This window comes from Mastigoproctus giganteus, chromosome 13, assembly GCF_048544385.1.
Source record: "Mastigoproctus giganteus isolate SK-2022 chromosome 13, ASM4854438v1, whole genome shotgun sequence".
Taxonomy (NCBI): domain Eukaryota; kingdom Metazoa; phylum Arthropoda; class Arachnida; order Uropygi; family Thelyphonidae; genus Mastigoproctus; species Mastigoproctus giganteus.
The window spans coordinates 18,742,738-18,770,699 of NC_143587.1; the positions used below are offsets into that span (position 1 = coordinate 18,742,738).

The 27,962-nt window shown below is 33.6% G+C and overlaps 1 protein-coding gene across 1 annotated transcript in view; it reads left to right on the forward strand.

Annotated features, from left to right (window-relative positions):
* olf186-M (Ki-ras-induced actin-interacting protein-IP3R-interacting domain olf186-M) overlaps positions 1-27,962 on the forward strand; it is a 159,413-nt gene that overhangs the window by 119,533 nt on the left and 11,918 nt on the right. The window contains exon 8 of the mRNA XM_090387893.1: positions 24,936-26,014. Within this exon, the coding sequence (XP_090244019.1) occupies positions 24,936-26,014 (1,079 nt within the window). The remainder of the gene's footprint in view (positions 1-24,935; positions 26,015-27,962) is intronic.

Genomic DNA, 27,962 nt, shown 5'->3' on the forward strand with positions numbered 1-27,962 from the left:
GACTTCTCTTAAATCTTCTGTAATAGAAAGATATTGGATCCATCAGTGTTTTAGACTGAGTGTCTGATAACACACAGAATACCTGTTCCCCTCTAAGCCCTAGTACTGAGTAAGATATATGAATTAATAGAAATTTATTCCCATTATGGAACAAAACAACCTTGAGTTGTCAATGATACGACTCAGTAGATTGTGATGAATTACAACTTCTTTGAAAGTAACATTCATAACTGAACAGTAGTACAAATAATGAACAACTCTTTAAAAAGGTGCAAAAGTGAAATGCCTCTTCTTCCTTTAAGTATGTCTTGCAGCTAAGTTCCACTAACTTCTATTCTCTTAAATGAGGTATTAAAAGCTATGCATTGGATTTTATGTGCTGTTGGAGTCCTATAATTCTTGCTGATTAGAGAGATGTGGCAATTTTCTTGATTGTACTTTATTATAATTACAGTCACTATCCTGTTCACTAGATAAGTCTTTCACTTCAAGTCTCTTCTAAAAAAAGTGGACTGATATTTGGCAAGACTTGCATGTGACACTGAGGCAATACACGATGGTTTAGTTAGGCATCTCTAACATTTCTTCAGTTTAGTCTTCTTACACACAGAAATGTCTGCCATAGAAAAACATAGCAGTCACCACATGAAAGGAGGTATAGACTTGTGACTACTATGTAGCCATTCTTCAATTCTTGTTCAGTTCTTCCGGAATAGAAATGAGGTGCTGATGCCTTTGCTTGGCCACACATAGGCATTCCAAAATATGTTTCTTATGTACTGAAAAACTTATTGCTACCTAGGATCTTGTTTGATCTACTTTTTAAGAATAAAAAATAATGAAAAATAAATATTGTATATATTTGAAAGTAGTATTAGCATTAGCATAGTCATGTAATGCAAGGAAGCCACAGGCTTTTGCTGCCCTGGCCAAAAAAAAAATTGGACTGGTTAGATAAGAAAATACAAATTATGCACTTCCCTCCCCTCCTCATGTAGGTAGCTGTCTAGTTGACCTTTGAATTTCTTCAAACTGTCAGCCTCAACTACCTGCAGAGATAAGCAACTTGATACAGTAGTCAACAACTTGCTGTCTAAAAGAAAACTTCCTACAATTTACTCTAAACCTCTTCCCCTGTAATTTGAATTTATGGCCCCTCATTCTGGAATTCTTTATAACAGTGAAAAATACTTTCATTCATTTTACTAACTCCTCTCAGAGCCTTAAACCCCAATCAGGTCCCCTCTAAGGTGCCTGGTTGCCTAGCTCTGTAGCCCAGTCTTTCCTTGTATGGTCACCCATTTTCCAATCTTACCATGCAAGTTGCCCATCTTTGGACCCTTTCAAGAGCTCAATGTCTTTTTTTTATATGAAGTCTCTATACTTGGACAATATTCCAAATGTATTCTTACAATTACCTTATACAATGGGAATATGACCTTCCTGTCTCTACAGGCTAATATTTGATAAATCATTGATAAGACACTGGTGTTTTCTTGCCACCTGTTTACATTGCTCAGAAAACTTAATGTCTGCCCATATCATAACTCCCAGATCCCTCTCTTCCTTCAACCCCACCAAGTGTATAATTTATAAACTTGGTGGAGTTGAATTAAAAACAGTAAAACTCCAAAATACAAGTGTATAATTTATTTTTGGGTTGCTATTCCCCACATGTAAGACCTTGCACTTTGCTGACCATTCTGGAAACCTGTTTGAGTCATCCTAAAGGAGTGCTGCTAGGTGCTAGTCATTAATGACTCCCAATCTTCATATCATCTGCAAATTTTGACATCATACTCTTTATCCCTTCATTAGTGTCATTTATGAAAATCAGAAACAACAGTGGTCCAAAAACCAATCCTTGGAGCACTCCACTTCTGACATTACAGCAATCAGAAGAATATCCATTGATCACAATCCTCTGCCACCTGCCCTGCAGCCACTGTGCATTCCATTTTAGAATCTTTCCAGTAATCTCAACATGTTCCAGCTTATACAGTAAACTCTCATGAGGGACTGAGTTAAATTCTTTGCTAAAATCCAAATAAACTATGTTGAAATTGTTCCCTTCGTCCAACTCATGAGTAATTGTGTCAAAATAGTTTACTATATTAATTAAACATGATTTTCCCTTAATAAAATCATGTTGTATGTCCTTCAGGTTGCCATTTCTTTCTAAATGTCCCTAGATTGCACTATCATGAAAGTATCATGAACTCAAAATGTACAGTTCCTTCCAAACCTCAACTATACAAAAATGCCAATACCAAAATTAATGCTTATGTTTAAATACTCGGTGCACCTACATTATGAAAGAAACAGAAAAGTCAACATAAATTGTTGTTAGATGGTTTAATGTGTCACAAAAGTGAAAAGTTATGTAATCACGATCACTTTGCTTTTCTTCTAATAATTTTTCTATGATAATTTAATTGATTTGTATTTAAATTGCTTAATGATACCATGATTTATTTCTTTGCATACTAAGTTAATTTGTCCTTCAGTGCAGTCACTTTTTTTTCTGATTAACACATTATGACAAATCTTTTAAATTATGTTAATTTATTTCATATTATTAACCTGGTGAATCCAGAACAAATTAAATTTTAATATTTAAATATCTATTAGAATTATGTTCAAATTCAATCTACAGCATTAAATAATTCTTATACTGGAGAAGTATTGCCATAGAAAAAAAAATTTGGTCTTTCCATGTTGAGATACAAATTGCAAGTGTATTATTTCAGTAGTTTTGGTTTTGATTTCTCTTGCTGTATCTCTGCATTGAAAATGAAGTAATCAGGAAACAATTTTTTTGAATAACAAAACTGTTTATAGTTTTAGAATGATGAATATAATTATAAATTGCACCATTTTAAACTATTTCCTGCCTTTTCTTATATAAAAAATTGAATATTGAGTGCAGTGCATCAGTGCACTTATCCTGGTACGACTTTATTGGCATACCCACCGGGAGGGTAACAGATTCATAATTGTAATCTTTGACTTATGTTATGATAGCCCAATTCATATTTGTTTCTTCTCAGCAATATACTGCTATGTTGGGGAAAGTATGCAGCATTATTTTGTTACAAATTAATTTCCTTTATCTAGAGCTTTGCATTTTTTAATTTAGCATTTCATTGGTATACAGCTTTTTCTCTTATCATTTCTGTTAAGGATTACTTAAATGTCCTCATGGTTTCTTCTATCTCTGGAGCACTGCCACCTTCTTGCCTGCCTTCAGATTCTACATAATATCTAAATGGTTATTTTAGCAATTTGACCATCATGATTTAAGGAAAAAATCATGATCTGATTTTGAATTAAAAGCTTTTTACAGTTTTGCACATACATTTAGGATTTGCTGACTTAGTGGGTTTCATGAACTATTGACTACTGGAAGAGTAAAATAAGACAGGATTATAATATTGAAGTTTATGGAATTAAAAAAATATATATTGTGAAAGTTAATAAAATAGAAAAAATAAAAGAAACTACTGCATATATATATATATATATATATATATATATATTATTACTATTTTAACTGAATAACGTATATATTTTATACTTTAAAAAAATTAAATTCCAGAACTTTTATAATCTTGGAAACAACCACCCTTCACAACTGTGCACTCTTAATACTACAGGAAAACTTTACTTATTTGAACCTTTTGAAATCTAAGATGGCATTCAAATACAGTGTATTCCTCTTATTGGAATTATTTTCAAATATAATTTGAATCTATTACTAGCTAATTCAATTAAAAGGCAACTCATTTTGCTTAAGAAATAACAGATAGTTATGTTAAATATTGTAAGAATATGTAAAGTTACATTTTAAGAAAACTTAAAAGAACAAAAAAAATGTACATAAGGTTAGTAAAAAGGAAAATGATTTCTCATTATTATTAAAAAATTTTCCATAGCCAATATTATGGAATTGATCAAAATGGGGGGAAAAAAAGTTATACTTCTATAACATATAAATGAAGCAAATATTTTTAAAATAAAATAAAAACTTGAAAATAGAAACATAATAAAAAAAAAACACTCAATAACAAAAATAAGATTAATCCTTGAAAAGAATGTTTGACTAAAGCCCAATTTTCTTGATGTGATATGTCATCTTTTATCCTGGACAATCAAGTTAACTTCTCCATTGTATTACTATAAAAACTGATTTTTTTTTTTTTTTCTCTTAGTTCCAAGCTCTTTAATGTTTACAGAGCCTATTCTTTTACGACTTGGTTGTTAAGTTTTGTTTTCTATGAGCAGCAATATCATTCTCTGCTAACTGGCTTAGTGACAGTTCATATTTGCACCAGTCTCTGTATCTATACTCTGTTCATCACTTTGACAACGCCTTGATCATCTTTTTCATGTTGGGAAAAAAAACTAGCCTTTTTGATACATTTAATCACATCTCTTTCCAGTAAATTAAAGCACATCCAGCAGGTTTATTTTTTAGCTGTTTCTCCACTACATTTCTTACCATCATCACTTCCATTTACATTGTTGATAATCTTTTTCATGTCTTAGCTTTAAAGGGTTATCAGGTTTTTGATGATCCCGTGATCCCAAAGGCTTGACTACTGAGCTTGTATTGGCTGGGAGAAATGCCAGTTATGTTTCTTGTTAGCACTTTCATGTCAACCATTTAATTATTGAACAGCAAGATCTTTTTTCATCTCTTTGTACCCTTTTCTAGGAACTTTCAAAATATCTGACATTATTCCAACATTTACATTATTTTTGAAGATTAAGAGGAAATGACCTTGGAAAACGGCACAGTCTTCACTTTGCTATTGGCAAGCAGTTCCTCATTTGGGACAGCGAATTTATCTAAATATGTTACTGCTTTTCAGTATATCCTTTATTTGTTTAGTAACAGTAGTATTTTTTTTTTTTTTTTTTTTTTGGAAATATTTCAAGTAACTTTTCTTGAAAACAACATTTACAAAAAATTTTTTTTTGTATTTTTGAAAATCACTTTATTTGAATTACATTCTGGCAAATTTTCATTAAAATACAAGTACTCTTGCTTGTTTAGTACTCTTTTATTTTAAGAAATGTATAATTTGTTTTCTAATAATCACTTTTAGTTTTAGTGAATTCATTATAGAATGTCTTTGTGTTAAAGTTTAGTTTTTCCTTAACTCAAAAATCTTAAAGCACATTATATTATATAGGCTGCATAGAAGTTTTTACAGTTAAATTTTATTCCTCCACAAAGCTATAATCTTGCAACTTTACCAGGAATCAGTAACTGCTTTCTACTAGAGAATGGTGGTGTGATTTAGGTTTAATGTGTTATTCTAGCAATGCAGTAAAATAAACTGTGCACGTTAGGTTGTCCACCTAGCAGTAATCTTACATACTGCACTTACCGTATTTCCCCATGTATAAGACGCACCTTTTTTCGAAAAATTTGGGGTCTAAAAACTGGGTGCGTCTTATACAGTGGTTGTAGATTTTTTTTTTACTTGCATTTCCTTCTTTTTCGTGCTTGTTGTCTTTGCGCTCATTGTTTCACACTTGTTACCGGTATATTAGGTTATATTTTGCCATGTTCTGCCCAGAAATGGCTCAGAAAAGATTTTCGTACAGTGCTGAATTCAAGTTAAAAGTGATCCAGTTTGCAAAAGTGAATGGAAATCGTGCTGCTGAACGTAAGTTTGGTCCTCCTCCAACTAAGAAAACAATCTGAGACTGGCTACGGGAAGAAGAAACCGTACTGAAAACACCACAGCAGAAGAAGGCCATTAGAGGCAAGTCAGCAAAATGGCCGAATTTAGAGAGGGAATTGAAGATATGGATTGAGGAGCAAAGGGCAATTGGAATTCCTGTGTCCATAAGGCAAGAAGAATTGCTGATGTAAAAGAAGTTATTGATTTCAAAGGAGGACACAATTGGTGCTTCAGGTTCATGAAACAGAATGGACTAAGCATGCGTACATGCACTAGACTTGCCCAAAAGATGCCTGAAAGCTATGAGCAGAAGGTCCTTGAATTTCATCATTTTGTCATTCAATGTCGGAAGACACGTCAGTTTGAGTTGGGACAGATTGCAAATATGGACGAAGTACCCCTTCAATTTGATGTCCCAAGTAACAGAACTGTTGATAAGAAGGGGGTGAAAACTGTAACTGTGAAAACAAGTGGACATGAAAAGAACCATTATACAGTTGTTCTAGCTTGTTGTGCCGACGGAACCAAGCTGCCTCCTATGCTGATTTTCAAATGGAAAACAATGCCAAAAGAAGACATTCCTCGAGGAGTGATTGTCCATGTTCATGACAAGGGTTGGATGGATCAGGATGGGATGAAGATCTGGTTTGAGAGAGTTTGGAGCAGGAGACCAGGTGGGCTCTTACCCAAACCTGCCCTATTGGTGCTTGATCAGTTCAGGGCACACATAACAAAAAATACAAAGGCGATTGCTGCAGAGCAAAAAACAAAACTTACCATCATACCTTGACATCCCAGCTCCAACCACTTGATGTCAGCATTAACAAACCCTTCAAAGCTGACATGAGAGACAAATGGAACCAATGGATTAAGTCTTCTGTGGACAATTTGACACCAGCAGGAAGTGTGAAGAAACCAACTATAGGAGAAGTTTGTACCTGGGTGAAAAGATCCTGGGATAATATCAAGCTTGAGATCATTATCAAGTCATTTAAGAAGTGTGGCATTTCAAATGCCATAGATGGAAATGAGGACGAGGCAATATATGAAGACAGTGATTCGTCAGTCATCAGACACAGATGAGGACAAGCTAATGGATGGGAGTTTTGACAGTAATGAGTTGAATGAATTTTATGATGAATAAAACTTAAGTTCAATAACTTTATGTAATACATTTTTTTTTTCAAATTTTGGGACCCAAAATTAAGGTGCGTCTTATACATGGGGAAATACGGTACTTTAAGTGCAGTATGTAAGATTTCCTGTACAATCTAATTGGAATATTAAAAAAGTTTTATAATTTGGTACTTCTTCAATAGCACATTAAAATTAAAATGTATTTAAAAAATGCTTCTTGCTGTTTTAGTTACATAATATATATGCGCCTCCGTAGCCAGGTGGGAAGGAGCAGCAGTGCGCAGCACACGCTTCTTGATTAGACCGGGGTTCGAGCTCGTCACCACCAAATATGGAGGATGCGGAAAGGTCAGGGAATGACCACCGCATATTCCCGGAGCAATATGGCCTTAGTTGCTAATGCTCCTAAAAAACCAAATAACAAACAAACAACAAACATAATACATAAATTTATTAAAAAAGTGAAATTATTTTTAGCACTCAGAGAACTGTAGAGTTACATGTTAATATATGCAGCAAAGTGTATTTTAATTGAATACTGCATATAGGCCTGGAGGCTTCATTTTAGGAAGTATGTAGAGTTGCTGGAATGAGTACAGAAAAGGGCAGCAAGATTTGTGAAAACAAAGTGGGTGATTTCTTGCACCATATGCTAATTCTTCTGTTTGTGGACCTGCATATAACTGTTTTTGCTGACAACATTAGAAGCAGACATCATTTCATTTTTTGATGGCAATCTTAATTGTTCAAATGAAGCCATTGGACATGTCTTCTTGATGAAGACAGCACAGCTATGTATATTGAATTTGATGACAAGTGTGATCTATTTACTGAATAAGTCAAGAGTTCATTTATTCAACTTTCTAAATCATACACTACAAAATTGTATAGTCCTGAATTTTTAAATTTCAATTTGAAACTAAATAATATAATAAAAACTGCACCTAACAAATAAACCTAAGTAATATGCATTTTGCCAAAATCCTAGCTTATCTGGTGACACAGTTGCTTGGTTTACAGTGCACTGCAACACTGGTCAAACTTTTGATCATAGTACTGAAGTGAAGACTGACTTATTCTTAAAAGTTATATGAAATGATATAATTATCACAACTGGATTTTTTTTTTTTTTTTTTGGCTGATGTTTTATAAGCTTGGTTTCTTCCATCATATGCTACTACTACTAATAATAATAATATTAAAAAAGCAATTCTGGAATATGTATGTATGAACTGGTAAATCCCAAAATCAGGGATTTACCAGTTCACTTTGATAAAAGCCTGGAATACTTACACTAACTGTATAGTTATATACATTTTCCATAGCATGAGAGCTTCTTGCCTTAAATTATTATGGATTGCATATATAATTCCTTTATTTAATTTAATAATTACTTATTGAAATGTAAAGCTTGTATAAATTCTACCTGTATTACCTAATTGAAAATGATACTACAGAATAGAAATGAGCAATGTTAGACAAAAAAAACCCCAAGACAATGAATAGTAATGAGAACAATAAAACCATGTATTTTTTTTAGTTGCAATAGATTTAGTGATTCCAAAATCACTGCCAGGAGAGCATGCTGCTGTTTTCTAATACTAAAATTAAAGGTTCCCAAGTTCATCCTCTTCTGGAAAGTTCAAAGCAGAGAGAATGTATTTCTATTGGGATGCCTCCAAAATTATTGATACAATAATTTATGATAATAAATTCTCCTGTCATGCAACAGTCTTTGAAAGTACAACTTAAATGCACAGTTGTAGGTGCTTTTTGAATATTATTAGACTTTGGATAAGGAAATATCTATCCTTTCAAGTACAACCATCTTTGAGTGACATTAGGTTGTATCTTCATTTAGTTGTCACTTAGGGATCTCTGGCTAACACCAGTCTGCAGAAGTAATATGAAATCCAATGTACTGTGTGTTTTGCAATTCATTGTCCCACTCTAATTTGTTATCATTTGGTTATTCATCAGATTATATGGCCTTTCTTAATTCTGTTAGGAATTATTGTAGAATAGGAGAGTTGGGGGGATGCTTTCTTAGTGAGGAGTTTGAACTATAACATTGCACTTAGATAAGCCCATTTTTAAATGGAAAGATTTTCTTTTCATGTCATTAACCTGCATCTCATAACTCATTGCTTACTAATTGATATACAAGGTGATTAGAATTATATATCAAGAATGTACATTGAGATAATAAATAAAAAAATAAATAAATTTTCTGTTTATACTTTTGGATAGCAATGTAGGATCAGGAGAATTTGCAAGATAGAGGGAATACAATAAGAGCACTGCATTTTCAGTCACATGGGTTTGAACCATGTTAAACTTGAATGCATATACTACAGTACCTTTACATTTGACTGCCCAGCTATGCCAGCCTTCTAGAAATGAAAGCTGTAGCTCCAGAGTTTTATTGAGTAAACATAAACCCAAATTTGCTACGTAATCAGCATATATGTGGAAATTTACTACATAGTAAAGGTTAGGCATATGGTCAAAAAGTCTCACCCTGGTACTCAAACAGAAACATCTTCTGTCAGAAGCTCAACATGTCAACTACAATTTTATAGGGTTCTTGTTATCTTTTCTCTCACAAATTTGACAGTGTTTTAGGTTCCTTCCCCCCACCACGAAAAATTTCAGAGGTGTAAAGGCTAGAGATCTTGGAGGATATTCAGCACTCACCTATCAACTTTTCAGGAAATTCACTATCTAGATAGGCACAGACACTTGTGTAAGAGTAGGTTGGTGTACCATCTTGTTAAAAATACACCTCTTGTCCGGAACATCTTTCTTATTGTAGAAACTACATTATTCATTGAACTTGCAAGCTAACTTTTCCCACTACTAGTAACTTTGAAATATAGGTTCAGTTTATTCCATAAGAGAAGTTTCATCCACTCAGCTATCTCCAGAAAATTACTTTACAAAATGTGAAGGTGTGGCCTCACCATTGCCTTATCCAAGGAGATGATCTCCTCCTTATCCCTGCTAGAAAAATTCCTGTATATCATTGACAAGACACCATGAGCTACTCTTGCAGGCCGTCTGCACCGCTCAGAAAACTTCATATCTGCCTGCACAATTACCCCCCAGGTCCTTTTCATTCTCTACCACTGTCAGTGTAGTACCACAGAGTTGATACGTCACTCTGGGTTGCTGCTTCCCATATGTAGTACTTTACATTTGTCAATGTTAAACTTCATTTGCCACCTCTCAGCCCATCTGCTCTACTTTTCTAGATCCTGTTGCAGCAGCTTACTGTTATTAGTGTCCTTCACAACCCTGCCAACCTTTGTATCATCTGCAAACTTGGACATTAAGCTTGATATACGATCATCAATATCATTTATAAATACAGAAAACAACAATGGATCCAATACTGAACCTTGATGGACTCCACTAATAACATTAGTCCACGATGAGCAGTGTCCATTGATTACCACTCTGCCTTCTCCCCCTCAACCATCCCTTTATCCATAGCAGCAGTTTGCCTCCAATGCCACACTGCTCCAATTTGTGCAGCAGTCTTCCATGTGCAACAGTATCAAAAGCCTTTCTAAGATCCAAATATATGATATCAAAATTATTCCCTGCATCCAGTTCCTTTGTGACCACATCATAGTATCCAATCAAATCGGTCAGGGAAGACTTCCCCTTAACAAAACCATGCTGTGTCCGAGCTATAACTGAAGTCTTGTTTTTTTTTTTTGTTTTTTTTTTTGTTTTTTTTTATGAAAACCCCAAACATGAAAGGTATCAAAACCTATAGTACTTGGTACCGTGCATGAGTTGAAGGAGAAGTATGGGGGGATGCCGGAAACTTTGCTCTAGAGACTAAACATGGGTTTCACCACTTCAAGCCACCAATAAGCAAAGTAGTGGTATTTCACCGATTGATGAAAGTCATCTACCGCCTTGAGTAGATGATCTATCACCTTGTGTAGATGATCCTGCAGTGCTTCTTTAACCAGTGCCTCCATTAATTTTCCTGGAACAGGAGTTAAACTAACAGGTCTATAATTACTTGTGTTGCCCTTTGATCCTCCTTTGTGAATTGGGGTCACATTTGCACATCTCCAGTCCATGGGTACCTCCCCTGAGTCCAAAGAATTATGGCTAAGGGTTTGCTTACTTCCTTTGCTGCCTCCTTTAATATAACTGAATAGATCCCGTCCACCCCAGGTGCCTTTTTTATGTTTATCCACAACAATTTCTCCTCCACTTTCCTCTCAGTTATTACAAAATCATCCAGCTCACTGCCAGAGTTTAACTCACCTCTGGCATTCCCCTCCCTGAATAACTCCTCATGGGTGAATGTAGATGCAAAATACTCATTTAGTTTGTCAGCCACCTGAGCAGGATCATCAACTGTTGAACCATCAATATCCAGTGGACCAATATGATTCATCCCTTTCCTTCTAGAGTTTACATAGGTAAAGAACTCTGTTGATTTTCTTTGCATCCTGTGCCAAGGATTTCTCATAATCTGCCTTTGCCTGCCTAATCTCCTTTGTGACTTGGTTACAGACCAGCTTATATCTATTATAGGCTTCCATGTCACCCATTAATTTATATGTATCCCATGCATTTTTCTTCTCTGGCACATGTCTCATTAGTTCATCTGACATCCGTTTAGGCCTAAACCTTGAATAATATTTCTTAGTTGGCATGTAGGGCCTTACTAGCTTTCAAGATAAATTCTTTGAATTTGCTGTTGGTAACATCATCAGTTGGTCCCACCATACAGAATTTAAATACTGTCTCAGACCATCATATTAACCTTTATGAAAGCAAAAACCCTTCCCTTTACCCCTGATGGTAGTTATCTCTTTGAATAAATCCTACTCCATACTGTGATCACTGCCACCTAGTGGTTCCTTTATCTGCAGATTCTTAATGCATGAAGAATCACTACTGATAATCAGATCAAGAGTATTACTCCCTGTAGTTGCCTCCCGCACATGCTGATGTAGAAAACAATCATCCAATAAATCCACAAAAGCCTTGCTAGTGTGTGAGTAACCAACCCACAAATTCCAGTCAGTATCTGGGAAATTAAAATCCCCCATTATAAGACTCTGTGATTTACTGGCCCACTCTATTTTCCTTGTACAGTTCCTTATTATACTCATCCGAGTCATTAGGTCTATAACACACTCCTACTCTCAATTTTGATCTCCCAATGCTTATGTCACACTAAGCTGACTCGACACTGCACTGTCCAGCGATGTCGACTGGCTTCACTTCCTTAGATTTTATGTGTTTCTTAACTAATAGCATAACCCCTCCTCCCTTCCTATCCTTTCTGTAGACGTTGTACTCCCAAAATTCCAGTTCTGCATTACTTATATCTGTGTGACACCACGTCTCTGATATCCCAACAATATCTGCCTTTGATGCTTTGAGCAATACCTCAAATTCATCAATTTTATTTACCAAACTCCTAGCATTGGTGTACATGCAAGTATACCTGCACCTGTTCCTATTCTTAGCTACCCTAACACAACCCATATGTTTACTTGTACCACAGTGACTCCCAGCAGTCTCTGAAATACCCTGCATCTTGTTTTCCAGGCTGCTGCTCATTACATAATTAAAAAAACTTCAGTCTGCTCTCAAGTTTACAATATTTAATTTCTCATAAATAAAAATCATAATAGTACCTTCAATGGCATCAATAAATTGACTTTCATATTTTCTATTCATCCATTTAATTCTCAGGACTATTAAGTTCATAAATCATTGTTTTGTCTGATCTATAAATTGTATATTCATCAGTGTTGTCAATTGGTATTATTAGAGGATTCACAACTCTTCCATCAGAGCATCTTTTCTCCAATAATCTTCTTCCAAATTTGATTCAGAACAATATTTTTTTCAAGTTTCTTTGCCAATCAAAATTAGTCCATGAATAGTTTAATTCTAACAATCTATCCATAGCTGTATCAGTAATATATATATATATATATATATATATATATATATATATATATAATATATTTTTTTTTTTTTTTTTTTTTTTTCAAATTTGCCCACACATTCAGTGGCATTAATATCACAGTGGTATGGCAGCAGTCTTAAAACTAGGAATTCTTTTTTGTTCAAGCACGGAATCAAATTTATATGTATTTTTTTGAGAATAGCTTTTGCCAAATCTAAAAGTTTCACTTGGCTAAGATCATCATTGAAAGCAATATTGTTCTAGAATAGCCAATCCATTATATCCTAATTTCTGAATGACCCTGAATGGGTTGTTATATATGTTTCACTGTACAGAATGATATAGTGTATTGTCTATAATTAAAACATTTTGAAGTAAATTGGGTAACGATTTATCTGATTCCTATTTTTCAAAAATTACCAAATTAATCTGACTGTAATATCCCCCATTGTTGTGTTTGCTTTGCACACTAAATTTGACTTAGAAATAAATTCCATTTCTCTACCTGCACATTTTATACATTAAGTTGTTTTGAAGCTTTTCCTGATTGAAAGACACCACAAATATTTTGATTTTGCCAGCATTTACTAAAGGTCAAATTGCTCTTGATCCAGGATTCATCAGTATTAAACGATAGGTACTTTCTCTTCTAAGCCACATTATTTTTCACAATTATGTTATCCTTTTAAGCATTGAGTTTTTTTCCAAGAAAATCCAATTTCATGAAGAACGTTTTGAAGAGATTACCTTTTAAAAGAGTGTAGAGCAGTGTTAAGGGTATTAAGGGTAAGTTGCTACAATGAATAAAAGGGTGGCTGAATGGGAAAAGACAGAGTGGTAATCATTGGACACTGCTCTTTGTGGACTAATGTTTTTAGTGAAGTCCCCCAGGGTTCGGTGTTGGGTCCACTGTTGTTTTATATATTTATCAATGATATTGATGAAGCTATATCAGGCTTAATGTTGAAGCTTGTTAATGATGGTAATGGCAGTGTGCTACTGCAACAGAATCTAGAAAATTTGGGCAAATGGGCTGAGAAGTGGCAACTGAAGTTTAACATTGACAAATGCAAAGTACTGCATACGGGTAGAAGTAACTCCAGAGAAATGTACCAATGAGAAATGTTCTGTGTGGTACTACACTTAGGGTGGTAGAAAATGAAAGACCTGGGAGTAATTGTGCAGTCAGATATGAAGTTTTCTGAGTAATGCAGACAGGCTGCCAGAGCAGGTCATGGGGTATTGTCAATGATATGCAGGAATTTAGATAGTAGGAAAAGGAAGTGATTATCCTTTTGTATAAAGCAATGGTCAGGCCATGTCTTAAGTACTGTGTACAGGTCTGGAGGCCCCATTTCAGGAACGATGTAGAGTTGCTTGAGCATGTACAGAAAAAGGCAACAAGATTGGTGAGGGGAATGAAGGGGCCCTTTTACTAAGAAAGGCTTCAGTTCTGCAAATTGCAGTGGCTGAAGACTAGACACCTGCAAGATGATCTGATTGAGGTGTATAAGGGCTTGAATGGGTTGAGTATAGCTGAATTCTGATGGGATTCTTCCGCTTGCCCAGATTATGAACCTGAGGGGGTATAAATTCAAATTGAGGAAGGACAGTTGTAGAATAGATGTGTGGAAATTTGCCTTTAGTCAGTGGGTGGTTAATTGCTGGAAGAAACTTGCATCTGTTGTTGTGGAAGTTGTGATAGCTTAAATAAATTCATGGAAGAACTGGACAAACTTTTAGAGGGAATGGATGTATGAAAATTTTTTTTTTTTTTTTTTTTTTTCTGTTTGGCTGATGCTCATGCGCTTGCTTTCTTGCATCACATGCCTCCATTACTATAAAAGTAAAATTTATTTTCTCCTTCAGAACTGAAATTAATTTAGGTATTGTTTGAACTCATTTCTCATTTATGTAAAAGTCTTGGACAGTTTGCCTTAACTTCTCAATTGAATTTATCCACAGAAAAGTTACGGCTTTTTTTTTCATTCACTTTTTCAGAGATTTAAAAGTGAGATTCTTGTTATCTCTTCCTTTCGTCTTAATTTTATTAATGATTGTTTTTTGAAAGTCCCAAGGTGACACTTACATGCTTGTTTAATTGGCAAGCTTGGAACTCCATTTAGCTTTGTTATAAAAAATAATTAACAACACTAAATATAATGTTTTTACATTGACCATGTAAAATTTTCTCCTCCTGCATTTTTTGATGTAGATAGTAGTACATCCATTCTTTCCTTGCTAATAAAACTCAAACTTGAACAAACTATGCAGTTTTTGTGGCAACAGTATTTGCCAATTCCTCATTTGAGTCATACTGTGTCACCATCTATACCTGAAATGAAATAATCCTGGCATGGTCACATTTTGTGTGGTCAGACAGTAGCATCTTTCTGAGGAGAAATATTCATGGGACTTCATTAATCAAATATTCAATTTTTGCAAAAATCGAAAAATGGTAACTGTCAGAAGTACTATCCTGCTCAAGATCTTCAAACATCGCATTAACTGTTCTTTAATTGTGTGACCTTTCATGACACTTTTTAATCGCATGGATGACTGTCCTCCAGTTTGAAATTCATTTTTAAGCTTGTGCATTTTTTTTTTTTTTTTTTTTTTTGTCCCTTTGTAATTTTATAATAGGTGTGCTTGATCTATTCAAAAACATTATAAACTGGTTTTAAGTGTCTGGAAGAAAAGGATGGCCATCAGTAATCATCTAATGTTCAATATAGATAGAATATTTGTATCGAGCATTGACGGTGAATATTCTATCAGTGATGATAAAAGTATTGATTATGATTATTCTACCAATCAGTAATTATTACTTATAGAAGATTCATTTTCGAATAATCCGATGTTCAATACTAGTGGAACATTTATTAGTATTTCATGTACGTTAAACACAGTAAAGATATTGGTTTACATGATATGTGTACTATGTATTTTGAAGAAATATTTCTTTTGAAAATTAATATTTTATTACAGTAAATATAAGTTAGTTTAGTTCATAATCCATACACTCATTTATCCATTGTTACAATTGCACTTCACCTCAGTACTAAAATGGCCTACTCTAATTCTTTTAGAACACGACATGGAAAGTTGCTAATGCTCCTAAAAACCAAACAACAACGACAATGGAAAAATCTGCTACACAGATAACATAAGAGCAAACAAGGACATTGCACTCTAAAATTTGAGCAAAAACTGAAATTGTAACAAGCACAGAATGAAATAAAAATAACCGGGAATCAACAGAAAACCAGAATGCAGCAATTTGAAATGGAGAGTAGAAATGTAGTGCAATTAGTCACGTGAATGACTATTGTCTTCCAGGGCAATTTCTGTTCAAATTACTCAGAAAACCAATTGCCAGCTGACCTTGAATCACACAGAAACAATAAATTAGTTTAAGATAGGAAGGTATGAAGAGCTGCACAACTTCAAGTGCAGTTATTGTTTATTGACACCAGTTTAAAATTTCATGGATGACAATAGTCATCCATATGACTACTGAAGGGTTAAAAAAAAAAAAATGTATAAAATATTTTCACAGTTATGTTTTTATAGCTGTAATCAAATAAGTAAAGTTTTAAAAGTGTAAAGAACCTTTTTGTGTTTCATGTGCACACTTCATAGTTAGTTATATTCCAGAATGCATCAGTTAAAATTACTTTATTTGAATGCCATCTCAGTTGAAATTTTAAGTTATTTTTAGATATTCATGAAAATGACATTAAATAGATGTTCTTGGAAGGGATATTTTTTGTACATTGTACAAATGTATATGGTATGTACAGTTTTGTATTTCAAATCAGATGGTTTAAACTTGTTAAGATAAATTGTGATATAGTTTTTCTATTAGGATAATCTGTGGATGCCCATATCTATGTAAAAAAAAAAAAATGCCTACAATATATGAATTTGTTTATATCTATTATGTTTTGGACATCAAAGATGTATGATGATATTGAATCTGGGCAATAATTTCCTTCCTTTCTTGTTCATATGAAGGATTTTAAATTTTATTATGGAGATATATATATATAAAACCTAAGAACTAATAAGTATACACTTACCGTAGAAATGAAAAATGAATGGAATACTGACATATATGATGGCACTTTCATTTGGTGGGGAGGTACCAAATGCTGTTATTTGCATCTGATTGACTGCATTTCCATCATTGGCAGTTTGATGTAATAGAAATACAATCTATTAGTTGTATATACAGTAGCAGCTGCCCCTCCCCCCCCTCAATGAGAAGGAGTGGAATACTGCTATTCCATTCCTCTTTTGTCTCTATGATAAGTATGTTCTTATTCATTTTGTTACTGCTTTTCATTTTCCTAAGTAGATCACTTTATTCATTCATGAACATTTCATGCTTTCATCTATGTTTTTTCTCCATATTATATTGTATATTATACATATAGAGAGCAATAAAAGTAGAAAGAAAAAGTATATTTAGTATGAATAAGAAAATGGTATGGGTGGATATGAACGTTTTGAAATAAAACATGGGGCATGGAAATTACATTTATAAGTGCAAAGCAGCTTAAAAAAGAATATGAAGCAAAATATATTAATTTAAAAATGCATTGGAGAAAGGGTGCAGTGTTCAAGACGTAGGTTGCTAAGCCTTGGAAAGTAATGAAAAAAGAAGGAAATAAGAGTAGAATTATAGCATGATTTCAAATGCCAAAATTAAAAGTAAATTACAGGTAATAATAAATTGTAAATGTCAAGTATAAAATGGTTGGGCATGTTTAAGGAGGGTTTAAGATATTATGTAAGAAATAAATAATTTACTCAGGCACATTAATAGTTTTCTGCCTCTTTTCAACCATCTTTAGCATAGTTTTGCAGTAGCTTTATCTTCATCTTATTTTACCTTTATTGGTTCTTTCCCCCTTTCCCACACCAGGAAAATTGGGTAAATGGGCTGAGAAATGGCAGTTGAAGTTTAACAAATGCCAGGTACTGTATGTGGGTAGCAGTAATTCCAGATTAAGTTGTCAACTGTGTGGTACTACATTCAGGGTAGTGGAAAATGAAAGACTTGGTGGGATAATCATGCAATCAGATATGAAATTCTCTGAGCAGTGCTGACATGCTGCCAGAACAGCTCATGTAGGTTTTGTCAATGATATACAAAAACTTTGCTAGCAGGGATAAGGAGGCGATTATCCCTTTATACAAGTCTATGGTTAGGCTGCATCTTGAGTATCTGGAGGCCTCAATTTAGGAAGGATATAGATCTGCTGGAAATTGTGCAAAGAAGGGCAACCAGATTGGTGAATGGAACAAATAGAAAGGCTTTAGTTCTGAAAATTGCAGCTTCTGGAGACTACCCACCTGTGGAGTGATCTGATTGTGATGTTTAAGGCCTTGAATGGATTGAGTAAGCTGAATGTGAATGGCATTCTTCTTCTTGCTGAGACTACGCATATGAGGGAAAAGCTATATAACTTGCTTTCTTGCATCATTTGTCACTACTACTGCTATTATGACACTTCCAACACTACACACATGCTATTAGATCCTTATTTAACATTTCAATTATATTGACATATTAGTGCACATTTTAACTTACCTATTCAGGTGTATTATATATTCAGGTGTATTTTAATCACTATGTAATAAATTATAATCTATTAACATTCACTAGTATTGGGAAAATAGGGGGGTTATGAATACGATTATTCATTACCCTCCCTTATTTACATTAATGATCAGTTAAATTCTTTGCCTATTCAATTTAGATCCTCTATTGTCTACATTGATGCAGAATTAGGACAAATTGGATGTCAGATGAACTAATTAGACATGTGGCAGAGAAGAAAAATGCATGGGATACATATAAATTAATGTGACACATAAGCCTATGATAGATAAAAGCTAGTCTGTAACCAAGTCACAAAGGAGGTTAGGCAGGCAAAGGCAGATTACGAGAAATCTTTGGCAAAGCATGCAAAGAAAAACAGCAAAGAGTTCTTTACTTATGTAAACTCTAGAAGGAAGGAGAAGAATCAGATTGGTCCAATTGATATTGATGGTTCAACTGTTGATGATCCTGCTCATGTAGCTAACAAACTAAATGAATATTTTGCATCTACGTTCACACATGCATAGTTATTCAGGGAAGGGAATGCCAGAGGTGTATTATTAAACTCTGGCAGTAAGCCAGATAATCTTGTAATAACTGAGAGTAAAGCAGAGGAGAAATTGTTGAAGATAAACATAAGAAAGGCACCTGGGGTGGATGGAATCTATCCAGTTATATTAAAGGAGGCAGCAAAGGAAGTAAGCAAACCCTTAGCCATAATTATGCGAGCTTCCTTGTACTTGGGGGAGTTACCCATGGACTGGAAATGTTCCTAATCCACAAAGGAGGATCAAAGGGAGACATAGGTAATTACAGACCTGTTAGTTGAACTTCTGTTCCAGGGAAATTAATGGAGGCACTGGTTAAAGAAGCATTGCAGGACCATCTAGACAAGACTTCAGTTATAGTTTGGTCACAGCATAGGTTTGTTAAGGGGAAGTCTTGTCTGACCAATTTGATTGGATACTATGATGTAGTCACAAAGGAACTAGATGCAAAGAATAATTTTGATATCATATATTTGAATCTTAGAAAGGCTTTTGATACTGTTTGCACATGGAAGACTGCTGCATAAATTGGAGCAGTGTGGCATTGAAGGCAACTTTTGCTGCTATAGATAAAGGGATGGTTGAGTAGGAGAAGTGGTAATCAATGGACAATATTATTAGTGGAGTCCCCCAAGGGTTCAGTGTTGGGTCCATTGTTGTTTTCTGTATTCATTAATGCTATTGATGATGGTATATCAGGCTTAATGTCCAAGTTTGCAGATGATACGAAGGTCGGCAGGGTTGTTAATGACACTAATGACAGCACGCCGCTGCAACAGGATCTAGAAAAGTTGAGCAGATGAGCTGAGAGGTGGCAACTGAAGTTTAACATTGACAAATGTAAAGTACTGCATATGGGAAGCAGTAACCTGTCAACTGTGTGGCACTACACTGACAGTGGTAGAGTGAAAAGGACCTGGGGATAATTGTGCAGGCAGATATGAAATTTTCTGATAGTGCAGACGGTCTTCAAGAGTAGCTCATGGTGCCTTGTCAATCTTGTCAATGATATACAGGAATTTTTCTAACAGGGATAAGGAGGTGATTATTCCATTGTATAAGGCAATGGTCAGGCCACACCTTGAGTACTGTATCTAGTACAGATCTGGTACCTCCAGAGTACAGGTCTGGAGGCCTCATTTTAAGGAGGATGTAGAGCTGTTGGAACGAGTACAGAGAAGGGCAACAAGATTAGTGAATGGAACGAAGGGTTGCTCTTACGAAGAAGGCTTAAGTTTTGCAAATTACAGTGTGTGGAGATGAGGCACCTGTGAGGTGATCTGATTGAGGTGTATAAAGCCTTGAATGGTTTGAGCATGCTCAATGCTGATGGGATTCTTCCTCTTGCTCAGAATAATTGACTGAGAGGGCATAAATTCAAATTGAGGAAAGCAGTTGTAGGATAGATGTGTGGAGATGTGTGGTGGTTGATTGTTGGAACAAACTTCCATCTGTTGTAGAAGTTGATAGCTTAAACAGATTCGAGACAGAACTAGACAAACATTTTGGAGCGAGTGGAATGGTTAAATGAATAGGGGGTGTGTGGTTCCCCCCCTGCCGCTGATGCTATATAAGCTTGCTTTCTTGCATCATGTGCCCTCACTAATGCTAATATCTTTGTAATATAGTAAATCATGATGGTTGTATTCTCCGGAGATCATTATTGGCCATTCATGATCTATCTTTTAATTTTCTTGTTGTATTAATGTACTTAATTGTTTTAATACATACCATCTTTTAGACCTTGCAACTTTTTTTTTTTTTTAGGCCCTTTAATTTTGGTATTAGAAACTATTTCCTGTTATTCCTACTTTTTAATACCTTCTAAGATTTGGCAATGTATTTGACAACATATGTATTGAACACTGCACCCTTTTTCCAATGCTGTTTTAAATGAATATATGCCATAGATATGTGTCATATTCTTATAATTTTATTTTTAATTTCTAAGTACAGTATTAACATTATTCTCAATTTTTCCTTCTTTAATTAATGTAACTTTTTTTTTTTTTCCGTTCCAGTTAACACTAAAATTCAGTATATTATCCAATAGGCATGACTTTTCGATTGTCTGTTTTACGTGTGTGGGTGTATATATATATATATATATATATATGCAATGTTATTATAATTAAGTGAGAGAAAGAGAATAACCAAATACTTATATTCAGACTATTTCCATATTATGTGTTACTTTAAATTTAAAAATATAAACTTTTATATATATGAATAATCCACTAGAACTGTACTAAAAATAAGTTGTTAGTTACGTTTTTCATATTTTACTACATGCTAATCCATTTAATTTCTTTTTTGAAAATTAAAAAGGAGTTTTAAGTTTAATTATCAGCATAAGTAGATTCCCACATTAAAAATATTTCAGACTTTTCATTTATAGGCAGTAATGGCTTTCGTAATGATAACAAAAACAACAAAGAATATTATCTATCTATATTTTAAGAGTCCTGCATGCTTTGGAGTGTACAGTATTGCAAGGGGAACTTCTTAGATAGCCACTGTTAAAAAATATACTATTATATAAAATTTGCCACTGCTGAAATCATAATTTCATATCTGAAATTAATTATGAATTTAAAATAGATCTTTGGACTTTTATTATGGATATTTCAAACAGTTTTTGACAATTATACAATAAAAGCATATATATAAATATATTGAACATTCTGATACTGCTTATTTAACATTATCTCATATTTTTGCCTTCAGTTCAGGTAGTGCAGTATCTCTCATTTGAGATTGTTTTGCAATTTTATGTAACAATTCAGAATATCTTTAAAGCCAGTCTCCCCATTTGAGAATCATTAAGGGGGAGAAGTTGCCCACATAAAGTAACAGTGCAATATTGGGATGGATAGGAATTTAATTTTTATGCACCAATTTAATTTTTCAGGAAAAGCATCACTTAGTCGGATTTAAGTTAACTTTCAAAACTGTTTTCAGCTTATAGTAGTTGTTAATATAACTAGGTGTTTTTTGATTCTATTCATTAATTGTATTAAACTGTTCCACACACTCACAGCATTTCAGGAGTGAGTTTGTGGAATGTGTGTGGACTCATGACAGTAAGTTTTCCATTTACCCACTGGTCCCGTTTTTTTTTTTTTTTTTTTCCCATGGAATTTAAAGAAGAACTTTGCTCAGTAATGCTCTTAATATAATTTTTTTTTTTTTCTATTTTTGACACAATTGCCCAATATTAAACTATTGTCAAAATCAAATCAGAATTTTAAAAGAAAATGTGAGAAAAATTGTAAAAAAAAAAAAAAAAAAAAAATATATATATATATATTAAAAAAAAAAAAAAAAAAACCCTCATTTAGTATTTTTTTTTTTTTTTAAATGCAGCAATATCCTCTCCATCTAATTTTTATCACTTAATTCAATTTCATTAACTTCTGGATCTGAATTTTGTCTTTTTTGTGTTTCCAGCTAATATTATTAGTTTGAGATGCAGATAGATGATGGCTCATACTTGAAAATTTCAAGATACTTTGTATGTAAATGGATACATTGTTTGAAATGGATTTGAAACAACCTTGAAAAAACATATGTACATCCACGTACGAAAACATACGTAGTACTCCTGAGCCCACACAGAACAACTTACTCTTGTAAGGTTTAAGACTCGGGTCATTTGATATTGCAACATTTGTATTTTATTTTAATACAGAGTATGTCTTTTCTTACCCTACATGAATGTAAATTTAATTCTAACTTACGAGGCATATACTAATGAAAATAATGTTGAGAATAATATCTTGTTTTTTGTAAGCTGGTAATAGCACACATATCATAAGAAGTGCGTGTATTTTCTATTCTGTTGAATTGCTGTGTATCAATATGTAATTTGTTACTGCAGATTTTGAGTATGCTATAAGTCATCCTATATAAAGTGTAAAGTTCTGGAGGATTGAAATTTGCCATTCCTTACTGTATTTTGAAATAATGGATACGGTGAGGCATTTTCTGTTATATATGTATTTACAAGTTTCAATAAAGTGCACTGTTCTAAATCAAGGTATTTTAGATTGTATATATATCCTCGACATTCCCTGTATAACGAGAACATTTTTATTTTATTATTTATTTTTTACTTTCTGTTGAATACTTTGTTTTTCTTTCTGTTGAATTTAGTATAGTTTTTACAAATTTTTTTTTTTTTTTTTTTTATTTGTTTGCTTTAATTTGAAATGATTTTCAAATTAAAGTTATTATTCTCAGTCTGAACATAATTGTACTTTCGTAACATTATAAATTATACATAAAAATATGTGCTTATAAATGCATATTAAATATATAAGATTTCTTTATAGAAGAAAATTATCACATTTTTTTGCACTGTGGTATTAAATAGTATGAATCAGAGCTGTAATGCTCAATACGTTCTACGTTGATATTAATATTTGTAAAATAATAAGAAGAGTTTACCTCAATATAGTATGTAGAACACTTCCGTATGATACTCTCCAGAAATTAAAACGAAAAAATCGATCAACTTACATTAGAGTAAAAAATAATTAAAAACCAATTAAACATAATTAAAATCAATTTAACGCAATTAAAAAGAATCTAACGAAAATATTCAAAGCTATTTTCCTTCTTGGAGCTGACAGAGCTTTTCGACTGTATGTCGTGATCACAGGAATGAAAATTACTGAATGGGGTTGAACATGAAACTTAAATAGTGATTATTTGTCTTCGCGCATGCACGTAAAGGTCCACACATCGGAGATCAAATATGGCCGACGAACATTAACAGAATTCTTGTGTAATTTAATTTCTACAGTTTCTGCAATTAATAGTCGCATATAATTACGTTGGACAAAGTATTTTGGCTTTGTTAAATAAAAAAGTGTTTTTCGTTAATGGCATGAAAGGCTAATTCTGACGCTGCTGAACGAGAAGCACGAACTGAGGCGTCATGTTGATTTACACGAATATTCAGAGAAAAACACATCGAACCTTGGTAAGATGAGTCACAATCACCGCAAGAAATGTATACCAGGTCATTAATTTGTGTTGCGAACGCGGAAAGAACCGAGCAATTGTTCAGTATAGTGTGTAATTTCCGTATTGGCCTGGCCAAAATTTTAAATTCGGTATCTTTAAAGAATCTATTAAGCTGTTTGTGCCACTGTTCAACATATGAGACAGAAATAAAGTATTTTTTGATATTACTATTGTTGTTGGTTGGTGTAGTATTTTGTATCCAATCCTTAGCCTGTACCCTAATTCAGTTTATTGTGGGAAGGGAATAACCCCTGTTTAAGAACCTGCTAGTTAATATTTGTATTTCTGAGCTTAAAGCAGATTCCGTCGTTGAATATTTATAGGCATTTAGAAATTGATTAAAGATAATCGATCTTTTGTAGGTGAACGGTGATAGGTATTATAATGTAGAAGCATACCAGTGTTTGTAGGTTTTCGATAGATACTAAATTGGATTTTATTTGAGTCTCAAGTAAGCATGAAATTTAGAAAGTTTAATGACATTGTATCCATATCCTCCCTTTCCAATGTTAAATTGATTTAATTGTGTTAAATTGATTTTAATTATTTTTTACTCTAATGTAAGTTTTTCGTCGTCTTTTTTTTTTTTTTTTTCATTTTAATTTCTGGAGAGTATCATACGGAAGTGTTCTATGTACTATATTGAGATAAACTCCTCCTCTTATTATTTTACAAACTGTGGTATTAAAAAAAAAAAAAAGAAAGAAAAAAGCAATTCTTACAACATAATAAAATTGCCCATTACCTGAAACAGTCTTATTTTTCAAATCAGTCTTGCATCATATTTTAGTTTGTTTTATATTTATTATTTAGGGAGGTAGCATTCTGCTTTAAGTAGCATGAGCTATATTAATCCTTATTTTATTTACTTTACTTTATTTTACTTTACTTTAAATATTTTATTTTATTTTCATTTATTTTCAGTTTTTCTTTATTTTTGCTTTTGTTGGTTACAGCTAGTGTTCCAAAAGATTCTAGACAACCGTCAGGCATAACTGGTAGAATTTTAGATAGGCTAGGTGAAAATGACCGAAAACAGAGAACATTTTCTACTCCTTCACCTTCAGCCATAAAGGATGCTGTTTCAATTATGAAAGCTATTACTGCTTTTCGTTCAGGTCGGATGAGATGCAGTTCTGACAGTATATTAGATCCTGCAAATCGAGAATTTTTGGAAAAGCAAGGTCAAGAAGAGCCATTACAAAAACCTAAGAAGCTTATAATTGGAACTCATAGCTATAGCTTTGATCAAGAAGGTGGTTTAATTCAGTCACCGGAAGCTGTCATTGAAGATCCCTTACCTACTCCTCCACAGAAAAACTCAAAATGGAAAGAACTTTATCAGAAACTAGAGGATCGTGTAATGGCTGTGGATGAAGTTGATGAGGAAAATTTAAAAAGTTTTTCAGAAGTTGTGCACAATGAAAATGACATTGTAAGTGAAACTTCAATTCAGAAAGAGCAGTCTGAAGACAAGCAAATAGTAACTACAACAGTGCCATCGCTTCTAGATGAAACTGGAGAAAATTTGAAGAGTTCATCTGAAGCTGTTGTACTTGAGAAAAGTGATACTGAAAAGGCTTCATCTGAAGGAAGGAATTTAGCAAGTGCATCAGTTTCATCATTTTCAAGGCGTTCAATTACTAGACAAGCAAATGTTGATGAAGATGATTATTACATTTCACACTTAGGGAACAGTGATTATGAAAATTCATCATTGTATTCCAGTCTCCAACATAAATTAGAAAGCTCTGACAGTTGTCCTGAAGATGTTAGAGTTCCTCTACCTACTACATCAGAACTTTCTAATCGCTATCAAATTTTTAATGATTCGCTGTCAAGAAGCACTTTTGCAAAAAATAGCAAAGAAGAGAATTTGCCAAGAGAAATCACTTGTGACCGTACCCTAGAAAAAGAATTGAGCAGTATATCCATTAAAAAGAATCAGGAAAACACAGATATTTCTGTTAAAGATCAAAAATCATTAACCAGTGTTTCTAAAGACAAGCAGTTAGAATCATTTGAATTGGATGAGGTAAGTACAATGTAACATGTACAGATTATATAAAAATATATTTTTTTGATAATAAATCTGTTTCAAGATAGGGGGAAAAGCTGAAATTTTAATATATTATGTAATTACAATAAAATTCTTTGTTAAAACCTGATGCCCTAAAAACATGCTTTTAAAATAATTTGGAGAATCGGGGATCATAGAATTTGTTTGACATTAAGTGAAATTAGTTTATTTGATTACTAAACTGCTACCCAGGTGTGAAGTATAAAGCCTTGTACAAGCCATTGTTTGCTGTATTCTTTAGTGGCGCCTCTGTAGCCAGGTGGGAAGGAGCAGCAGTGCGTAGCACACGCTTCTTGATTAGACTGGGGTTCAAGCCCGTCACCACCAAATACGGAGGATGTGGAAAGGTCAGGGAATGACCACCGCATATCCCGGAGCAATATGGCCTTAGTTGCTAATGCTCCAAATAACAACAACAACGCTGTATTCTTTAGCACAATATTTCAACTGTGAATGGGATTAAATATTAATGTGGATTTAGTGCTGCAAAAAATGTGGGCTCTAATTTCTTGGTGGTTTTTGGATTTTTCAAGGTTACAGAACTGCTTGGCAAAATTTTTGAAAGTTAAATTTTATTATAAATTATGGGATGATTGAAAAGTAATTCCATGTTTAAACATCAACAAAAAAAAAAAGGAATATGTTTTAAAGATAATTTTTCTTAAATTTTATGTCTAATCTGTGAATGTGCATGTGTTTGTTTATTTTAAGTAAGGTTTTAGCAAATAGTGTTGCAGAAGTTGATACAAGCCAGTTCAGGCATTGAATTAGAGAAAATTCAGCATTGCTTGGTTTACTAGTTCAAACTGTAGTAGAAGACCACTAATATCTTAAATAGCAAGGAAATTTTTGTACTGGTTGAAGCAGCGTCAGAGCTTTTGTAAAATCAATAACACAGAAATTTCAAGAAAACTAGATTTATTATTATTAGCTATATAGTGCAAGGAAGCCTGAGGCTTTCACCAGCCAAAAAAAACAATTCCCAAGTTACCCTGAGAGAGAGAGAGAGAGAGAAGAACAATGATATCCAGCCAAGCCCATACTCACCAGATATGAGCCCTCGGGATTTGGATGTCATGTACAAACAACTTTGAAGGACCAGATGAAATAGGGAGCACAGGAACCATATTATGTTCAGGAGTTTCACCCAAAATATATTATCCATTTTTTTTGTATGGAGTTTGCTGAAATTATGTTGTGCTCTAACAGAGACTTTTTTTTTTTTTTCCCCCCATTCTTATTTCTAGTATTTGTTATCTCACACCATAATGTTAAGTTAAATGATTGTCTCCCCTGAGCAGTTTTTCAAGCTTGTATTGAAATCCAGTAATAGCTATCACGTTTGTTGACAAAACTTACCATGTGAAAAGTCATTTAATGAGATTAGTATTAGCAATGGCCACATGGTGCAAAGGAAGCCTATGGCTTATGCTGCACCACCAGCCAAAAAAATAAAAATAATAATAAAATAAAATAACAAAAAATAAATAAAATAACATAAGAATATTATAATAATAATAATTAATAAGAGAAAAGGAAATAGACAACCTATGCATTTCCCTCCTCCTGTAGGTAATTGTCCAGCTGACCTTTGAATTTCCCGAAACTGTCAGACTCTACCACCTATGTAGGTAAGTTATTCCAGTAATTTATAACTCGCTGGCTAAAATAAAACATCCTGCAATCCAGTCTAAACATCTCCCCTTTTAACTTGAAATTATGGCCCCTTGTTCTTGAATCATTTATAACTGTGAAAATTTTGTCCTCGTTCATTTTGCTTATGAGAAAAGGAAATAAACAACCTATGTGTTTCCCTCCGCCAGCTTATGCTTCTCAGAGCCTTAAACACCTCAATCAAGTCTCCTCTAAGGTGCCTAGTTTCCAAGCTCTGCAACCCACATAT